Source organism: Nicotiana tabacum, chromosome 15 (assembly GCF_000715075.1).
Source record: "Nicotiana tabacum cultivar K326 chromosome 15, ASM71507v2, whole genome shotgun sequence".
In the NCBI taxonomy this organism is placed as follows: Eukaryota; Viridiplantae; Streptophyta; class Magnoliopsida; order Solanales; family Solanaceae; genus Nicotiana; species Nicotiana tabacum.
This window is the reverse complement of record NC_134094.1, coordinates 79,590,237-79,599,906: the sequence shown is the minus strand read 5'-3', so window position 1 is coordinate 79,599,906 and position 9,670 is coordinate 79,590,237. Positions and strand designations below refer to the sequence as shown.

General features: G+C 43.1%; 1 protein-coding gene across 1 annotated transcript; it reads right to left on the bottom strand.

The window, feature by feature from the left end:
- Positions 1–1,182: 1,182 nt before the first annotated feature.
- Positions 1,183–1,683, bottom strand: LOC142169692 (uncharacterized). Its single transcript, XM_075231594.1, has one exon. The coding sequence runs from the start codon at positions 1,681–1,683 to the stop codon at positions 1,183–1,185; it is 501 nt and encodes a 166-aa protein (XP_075087695.1).
- Between the last annotated feature and the right edge of the window lie 7,987 nt (positions 1,684–9,670).

Below are 9,670 nucleotides of genomic sequence, written 5' to 3'. Positions count from 1 at the left end.
GTACGGCCCTCCAGAAGTGCGATGTAAACAGTGTGCCTGGGATCTCAACTAGTCCACAACAACCCAAAGTGCGTCAAATTTCGTCAAAGTCCATGGGAGCCCAACAATGAAATCCATGGTAACACGCTCCCATTTCTACTCAGGAATATCAAGTCTCTGAAGCAAACCGCCCTGCCTCTGGTTCTCGTACTTCAGCTGCTGATAGTTCAAGCAGTGAGTCATATACTCTACTATATCTTTCTTTATTCATCTCCACCAATATTGCTACCTCAAATCCTGATACATCTTTGCGGTACCCGGGTGAATGGAATACCGCAAACTGTGGGCCTCCTCAAGAATCAACTCACGCAACCCATCTACATAAGGCACACAAATTCGACCCCGCATCCTTAACACCCCATCATCTCCAATAGACAAGAAAATGGGGGTCGTCATACTGACGCGCCTTGATGTTGTTTCAGACAAAATCTACCACTACCTTCTTTATGACTGCCTTGTAAGTAGATTCTTTGACCTATTTGGTGAAATAGTCGATATCTACCAAAATGAAATGATGTTCGTTTGATGATGCAGGATCTATGGTCCTATCATATCCATGCCCCAGGCGGCGAAAGTCCAGGTAAACCCATTATGTTTAACTCATTTGGTGTATCCCGGATGAAATCTACGTGAATCTGGCACTAGTGACACTTCTGCACATAGTAGATACGGTCGCTTTCCATAGTCATCCAAAAGTATCCAGCTCTCAAAATCTTCTTGGCTAATATGAACCCGTTCATGTGGGATCCACACATCCCTACATGTATTTTTTCCAATAGTCTGGTTGCTTCAGCAACGTCTACACATCTCAGCAAACCTAAGTCTGGGGTCTTCCTGTACAAGACTTCCATGTTGAGGAAAAAGTGGTTTGCTAACCTCTTGAGGGCTCGCTTTTGACCATTAGTAGCATTTTCTCGGTACTCCTGGGTCGCAAGGAATTTCTTGATATCGTGATACCATGGTTTACCATGTGGCTCTTCATTCACATAGAAGAAATAGGCATGTTGATCCTTGATCCCTTCCTCGATAGGTCGATGTAGTTCTTGTATGGATGCTGAATCATAGATGATAGGGCTGCAAGGGCATCGATGAACTCGTTCTAAATTCTGGGAAGTGCCTGAACTCAATATTCGTGAACTTGTTTCACAGCGCCTTCACGCAGTGCATGTACGACAATATTTTGATATTCTTGGTGGACCATTTTCCTTGGACTTGGTGTATCAATAAATCGGAATCTCCTATGACTGAAAGTTCTTTGCTGTTCATGTCGACTGCCATTCTAATTCCAAGGATGCACGCCTCGTATTCAGCCATATTATTGGTACATAGGAATCTTATCTTTGCCGATGATGGATAGTGTTGTCCAGATTTCGAAATCAGGACTACCCCAATCCCGACTCCTTTGAAGTATTTTGCTCCATCAAAAAACATTCTCCATCCAAGGTATGATTCTGCAATATCCTCCCCGGCAAATAGTACTTCTTCATCGGGAAAATACGTGGTAAGTTGTTCGTAATCCCCATCTACTGGATTTTCGGTGAGGTGGTCGGCTAAAGGTTTCCCTTTGATAGCCTTATGAGTTATGTGCACAATGTCAAATTCATTGAGAAGAATTTGCCATTTAGCTAGCTTTCCGGTAGGCATTGGCTTCTAAAAAAAGTACATGAGCGGGTCGAGCTGAGATATCAGATACATGGTGTATGCCGACAGGTAATGTCTTAGCTTCTGAGCAATCTAGGTCAAAGAACAAGAAGTGCGTTCTATCAAGGTAGACTTGGCTTCGCATGGTGTGAATTTCTTGCCTAAGTAGTAGATGGCCTACTCATTTCTCCCAGTTTCGTCATGCTGTCCCAACACACGCTAAAGGCATTGTCCAAGACTGACAAATAGAGCAACAATAGTTTCCATGGTTCAGGGGGAGCCATCACTGACAGATTTGAAAGACACTCTTTGATTTTGACGAACGCTTTCTGGCACTCCTCTATACATTTTATGGAAGCATCTTTCTTTAGCAGCTTGAAAATGGGTTCACAGATTACCGTGGACTGGGCTATAAAATGACTGATGTAATTCAATCTTCCTAGGAAACTCATGACATCTTTCTTGCTCTTTGGTGGTGGTAATTCCTGGATGGACTTGATTTTTGATAGGTCCAATTCTATCCCTTCCCTGCTTACAGTAAAACCCAATAGTTTTCCAACGGGGACTCCGAACAAACACTTTGTTAGGTTCAACTTCAAACTGTACCTTTGCAGGCATTCAAAAAATTTCTTCAAGTCGTATAAGTGGTCTGAACTCTTTCAAGATTTTATGATGACATCATCCACATACACTTCAATCTCCTTATGAATCATGTCGTGAAAGACGGTTGTCATGGCCCTCATGTAGGTGGCGCCGACGTTCTTGAGACCGAACGACATAACTCTATAATAGTACACCCCCTAAGGCGTGGTGAAAGCTGTCTTCTCTGCATCTTTCTCGTGCGTCAAGATTTGGTGGTACCTAGAGAAACAATCCACAAACAATTGCAGTTCATGCTTCACACAGTTGTCGATCAGGATGTGGATATTTGGTAGGGAGAAATCGTCCTTTGGACTAGCTTTGTTGAGATCTCGATAGTCCATACATATTCTAATATTCCCGTCCTTCTTAGGCACTGGGATGATGTTTGCCAACCAACTTGGATAATTAGTGACCCTTACTACATTTGCTTCTATCTGTTTGGTCATTTCTTCCTTTATCCTCAGATTTAAGTCAGGTTTGAACTTTCTAGGCTTTTGCTTGACCGATAGTCTGGCAGGGTCAGTGGGTAGTCGATGCGAGACAATGTCGGTGCTTAATCCTGGCATGTCATCATAGGACCATGCGAACACGTTGACGTACTGTCAGAGGAGCTCAATCATTTTTTCCTTCTGCTCAGCTCCAAGGTGAATGCTAATTCTTGTTTCTTTTACATCTTCTTCGCTTCCAAGATTGACCTATTCCATTTCTTCGAGATTGGTCTTCTTCTGACTCTCCAACTATTCGATCCGTTGCGGGAGATTTTCTAGCATCATACTCTCATCATATTCCTCGTAATCTGGGTAGTTGCGCTCAATGATTTCATTACATGTCATAATCGTGGAATGCGATTTTTTATCGGTTTGATTACTGAATAGAAAAAACTAAGTATAAATAAAGCGGTAAGAAAAATTTGCGATATTTAAGAAAATGATTTTTTTATTTTATCAAAAGGGGAATGTCTTAAGCGTTCACAAGAGGAAAATGACAAAAATATACAGACACGGTACAAGCCTCAATTGACCGTGCTCTTTCAAAAGAAAACTTTTACAATTCCGTAGTACCAAGACTCCCGGCGAACCAAAGATGGGTTGTCTGTCCAATTCTGCAGCTCTTCCCATGGTTCGACATTCCTGATAGTCGGTGTCTTGATGTTAGTTCCTTCACAACATTCTTCAATTATATTCACGAACAACTTTCCCATCCCGTTGATAATATCATCTTCGGGTGCTGAACTCTCTCCCGGGCTTGAAACATGCTCTGGCACAAAAACTTTTCCTGGAGCTAACGGTGTGAGCTTCCCTTCCGGAGGCTGATATCCTATGCCAACCCTTCCTTTCTGCCCATTGTGTTCAATTGGCTTTGTGATTTCATCTGACTTGGCTCCCAACCGTATTTCTGGTCTGTATCCATATTTTATTATCTCCTTCATGGCCATCTTTGATCCATACGGTGACCGCTTTCCTAAATTTTTTTTAGTCTTTTCCATCTCAGTAGTCTGCATGATTTCCACAGCGTGGAAGGCGACTCTACCCAGCCCCTCAATGAATGGGACAACATACTCCAAATAGGCCGAGCGACCCCACTCGCCGTGAACCACGATCTCTTGGCATCCCCACTCAAATTTTATGCATTGGTGCAAAGTAGACGGCACGACCCCTGCCATATGTCTTCAGGGCCTGCCCAACAACAAATTGTAGGAAGAGGAGATATCCATCACTTGGAACTACACCGGAAAATCGACCGGCCCAATTTGTAAAGCTAGATAAATTTCCCCAATAACATCCTTTTGTGAACCATCAAAGGCTCTCACCCTTACGTGGCTTTCCTTGACCTCCCTTAAATGAATTCCTAATTCCCGCAAGGTGGAGAGCAAACAAATGTTGACTCCTAATCCTCCATCGACCAATACCCGGGATACCACTTTGTCCTCGCATTTGATAGTGATGTGGAGAGCCTTGTTGTGACTTGCGTCTTCGACAGGAAGTTCATCTCTTCTGAAAGTAATCATGCTTGCTTCTACCATTTTCCTAATTATCGTGGCTAATGCCTTGCTAGTGGTGTTCCTTGGTACACTTACCCCACTTAGCACTTTCAAAAAAGCGTCCTTATGACTGTTAGATATCATTAAAAGATCCATGCTAGATATATATGCTAGAGTTTTCTTCAACTGCTCTTCCACATAATACTCTTTGCTTGACATTCTGTTCCAAAACTCAGCGGCTTCTGGGTCTGTTATATTACTCCTTGGAATTTGTTCTCTCTCCAGGTTTTGCCAATTAACATCTTCAGGGGAGTAGCATCTCCTAGACCTAGTCATACCATGGGCTGCGGCAGAGTCTGTCATTTTAGCCATTCCCTTTTGCTGGTACGTCCATGGGACGGTTTTGTATTCCCGATCTTTTTCGTCCCGAGTAGAATCGGCAGGTTGCTGCTGATATGTTTGAACTATCACTATAGGCCTTAGTTGTACTGTAATGATCAGAGCCTTTTGATGAGGGATCCTTGTGGCTTCTGCATTTACGATAGTGACAATTGTTCCCTTCGAGTCATATTCTTTATCTAACATGATCATGTTAGCTCCATAGTTTCGATGATTTGGCAGTGGTTTGGGATTACATTAGGTGGAGCTGGAGTGCATTGAATGGCTCCGCTCTTGATCAAGATTTCAATTTCATTTATAAACTTGAAACAATCCTCAGTGTCGTGTCCAGGTGCATTAAAATGGTACACGTATCTCTTAGTGGCATCAAAATATTTAGAGGAACGCTTAGGAACCCTTCCCTCAATTGGGTGTATCAATCCTGCTCTTCTTAACCTTTCGATCAATTGGTCCAGAGGCTCAGCAATTGGGGTATAAGCTCTAGGACCCCTCTCATCAAAGTTGGGACGAGCGCATGGTGCATACACAGGTCGGTTATGATGAGTAGAAGTTTGGACAGGAGCATATGGTCATTGTGGGTTTTGGTTATTGTTGGCTCGAGGAGGGTTGTATTGTGGTTGAGGGTGGTAATATGGCTAGGTATTATAGACTGGAGTGTAAGTGGATGGTGGTGAGTGGTTGTTTGGGGAATAAGAGGTGCTTCCGTGAGGTGGGTGAGTTTGGTAGTAGGGGACGGCTGCTGAGACCTCCTCTTTCTTATTCTTTCCGCTACCAATCGACCTTGACTGGATGGCCTTGCTGCCCGCTTGTAGTGCTGCCATGGATTGCAATTTACTAGAATTTTTGCCTTCTTCTAAGAAATCTCCCATCTTGACCAGCTCGGGGAACTTTTGACCCATCATTCCCATCATATTTTCAAAGTATATTCACTTCTAGGCTCTAATGAAATACTTGGTTAATTCGCTGTCATCCAGCGTAGGTTGCGCCCTGGCTGTCTCCGACCTCCATCGCCGTGCATATTCTTGGAATGACTCAAATGGGTTTTTCTACAGGTTCACCAGTGCAAACTGATCAAGAGTGATCTCTGTATTGAATCGAAATTGATTCATGAAGTCCTCTGCCATATCCTGCCAAGTTCTCCAATTTCGCAGATCCTGTCAGGTATATCGGGTGAGTTCTTCTCCCGTCAAACTTCTTATAAACAATTTCATCCTTAGTTTCTCGTTCCTTCCCACTCCGACCAACTTGTCACAATAGGCCCTCAAATGTGCATGAGGGTCCCCCATCCCATCGAAGATATCGAACTTTGGGGGTTTGTACCCTGCTGGCATATCCACGTATGGGTGAATACACAAATTATCATAGTCAAAACATTCGTTGCCCGGGAAACTTGTAGACTCTTCATTTGCCTCCTCAACATATGCAACTGCTCAGATGCTGACTCTTCTTCCTTACGCCTGGCTTCTCTCTCCATCTCGGTGTATTGGTCAATCTCATAAGGCACCCTGACCGTGACATGTGCTGTAAAAGTAGGTTCAGAAATGACATATACATGGGGAACGTACCGCTCCTGAGTAGCGGCATGTGCCACAGGTTTGTGCTGGTTGGTGGTGAAAGTGACTCCGTCACTAGGAGGGGTATTTGCATTAGTGGTAATAGGCGGGTTCTATGATATCTGATTGTATTGTGGTACGTAAGGAGTCTAGATAAGGGGATTTGGTGGGTTAGCGGGGGTTACTAGAGGTATGACTTGAGTTGTGGGAGTTGAAGTTGGGGTGTTGTTGTTCTGGCATGAACTGGAAGGAAAGTGATCAGGAAGTGATTCCAAAGAAGGAAATCTAGGTGGTTAAGGAAGTGTTGTCACGGCCAGGTGCGCCAGTTCTCTGATATGTTGTACCTCCTCCTTTAAGGACTCCATTTCCTGGGCCATCCTGGCCACGTGTTCATCATTCTTAGTACTGTCCCTTTCCCCCAATCGCCCCAGGCTGTCGGCTATGACCAGGGAATGTTCAGTAGGGTCTTCCATGGCTGACATCTTTCCCTTTGACCTTAGATTGTATGGTGGTTTTGCCAGTTTTGGTCGACACAAACCAATTTTCTTTTCTTTTTGGGGATAATAATAAAGCAAAAGAAAATAACAAGAAGGAAAGAAATGGGGCAAGAGTCATTTTCTTTATTTATGCGAGTAGAAAATCACACAGAGCAAATAATTCGTGCATTACAACTAGCGCATTCCTAGAATTCGCAGGGACCTCTCATTGTCGGAGGTAGGCCTAGTTCACGGATATTTGACAAACATTTTGACTTAACACATTTAGATCCGAAGCAATTTGTTTTCATCGATAATTTGGACTGATACGAGCAGGAACAAGGATTACATCATAGAATTGCATGGGCTCGGACAACTTGCCCTTTTGGAAAAGAAACTAGGGATAAAGGTACAAAGTGGGGAAAGAGGTGGAAATCAATCAACTCTAATAACCATCCCCTGAGTCGCTTCTTGTACCCTTCTCTTCTTATGGCTCCTCTTCCGGATCCTCCTCCGGGTCTTCCTCAAACCCTTACTCATCATCATTGAATTCAGACTCCTCCTCCGGATCTTCTTCTGGATCTGTGCTTGACTCTATCTGGATGCACTCCACTACCCGATCATCATCTTCAGCCGGTGGCAACATGTGGTTAATGGATCCTGGGGACACCTGACGATGCATTGATGTGGTCACAAGATAATGCGGTAGGATTTTATGATAAATTTGCAAGGCAACTACTGTGTCCTCTAACCAGGCTATATCCTCTCTTCTTGGGTGAGCTAGTTCTTCTTCTTCCTTAATCCAGATGTAATATTCGGGAGTACCCCATGAGTTTTGACCCATAGGCATTGTCACCAGGTCATTCCACTCTTCTTCCAGTCTTCTTATCTTGGGAATTAGAATCTGGCCGTTGTACTCATCCTCGTACAGTGCCATCCTTGTCCACAGAGGCATGTCTTGGATCATCTCGAATTGTCTGAGGACCCGCAGGGGTGAGTATGGTTGAATTCCTTTGTCACACCCTGACCTCATGGAGCGCGACCGGTGCTCAACCGAGATAATTAGGTCAAGCAAGCCTGTTGTACGCTTTCTACCAGACCTCGCCCATGAGTAAAGTGAAGACAATATTCATTAATTAGACCATGAGGAGACCATGTGAGCAATACCAATTTATTACCATTAGTTACTTTTTTAAAGTCTCAAAATACATATATTTCATAGTTTGAAGTGGAACAAGCGATTCAAATACAACATAACTAGTTTGATTTTCCCAGCACCAAAATACAACTCACACTATGTCTATGGAGCCTTTAATAGATACAAAAGAGTGCTATGATAATACCGGCAACAAGGTCCCGTCTATACCTCAAAACATAATACACAAGAACAAAAGATACACGACCCCCGAAATGAAGTGGGGCTCACCAAGTCAGCTGGGAAGAGGGTGTACCGCTAACACTGATCAATGCCGCCTACTGTGGAACCACCTGCATCCATTAAAGATGCAACGCCCCGAGGAAAAAGGGACGTTAGTACATATGGAATAGTACTAGTATGTACGACTATACACCCTCTCAATAGAACGAGTAATAATATAAGAAAGAACAATCATAGAATCAATGGAAGCCTTAAACAATATCAAATATCAAGTTAGGAGCAAGATAAGTTTACAAGTAAATTTCCATATTTTAGGTTGGGAGATCTTTAGTACCGATATACCACCGTGTTTTTAGGATAGAGTCCGATCTCTGCCCAATCGGCTAAGCTGCCTCATCAGAGACATCCAATCACAACACCACCATGTGAGCGACATGGCATCCGATCCCTGCCTGGTCGGCTAAGCCATCTCACCACAATACCGTGTGGGTCGACATCACAATCCGCTAGCAATCATCTCATCTCAATTAAGCGGAATATTCTCATTACATCAATATGGGGATTTACCACTCAATCACTCCTACACTGGCACGTGTAGTTTCGGGGTTAGGCTATTTCAACCTACCCTTCCTCGGTGACTAAACTATGCTCCCAAAACATTTATTATACAAAGGATTTGCAACTCATTCGATAATTTATTCCACATCTTTTTATTTCATTGGCATCAGTGGCCACAACCTAATGACATTCTTGGCATGTTGGCCGAGTTTCACATTTCATACTCCTTTCTTTCATTAGGAAGGATTCAGAACATGAAAAATAAGAACTTGAGCCAATCACAATCGTAAATTACGAGGACATCATGGAATTCAATTCTACAAGAAGAGTTTAGCCAACATATCTCGCTTTGAGCTTTCCTTAAATTAATACAATATTTTGGAAATCCAAGCAACTTCAATCTATTTTGAGACATAACAAAATTGAACACAAATTAGGAAGATATTCATGGTTTCAGCTTATTTTAGCATTTTATCAAACACTAGATGTGCAAATTTGATTACAAGGTTCTTTCACAAGATTTCCTTCACTCCACAACCCAATCTTTACCCATTTGAGCTCAACAATCTTCCCACAAACCTTATTGATACATGCATGTATAAACAATACTCTCACACCCAAGAATCACCCTCCCCTTTTACCCATCTTCTACCCAAATTCGAAATTAGAGAATTGGGGGAAGAAAGTCTTACCTTTTAGAAACCCTAGCAAGTTCCTCTTGATGAAATTCCAAGGCTTGATCCAAGTTGAGTAGTGAAATCCTTGTCCTTGATTCCTCCCCTTTCTCTCTCTAGGATAGTTCTCTCATCTCTCTAAAATATCAGATAACCCCTCAAAAATGACCGCTATGACTATATAAAATGAAATGGGGTCAGGTTGTTAAATTAGAAAAATGGACCCTATGAACTCCGGATCGCGCTACAGACGAGGCTAGGCGAGCTCTGTAGCGAGCTACAGACAAGGCTTCGCGAGCTCTGCAGTGAGGAATAGACCTGGCTAAGCG

Excerpts from the sequence above, each read along its gene's own strand:
- LOC142169692 (XM_075231594.1), bottom strand. The coding sequence starts at position 1,683 with ATGCCTACCGGAAAGCTAGCTAAATGGCAAATTCTTCTCAATGAATTT.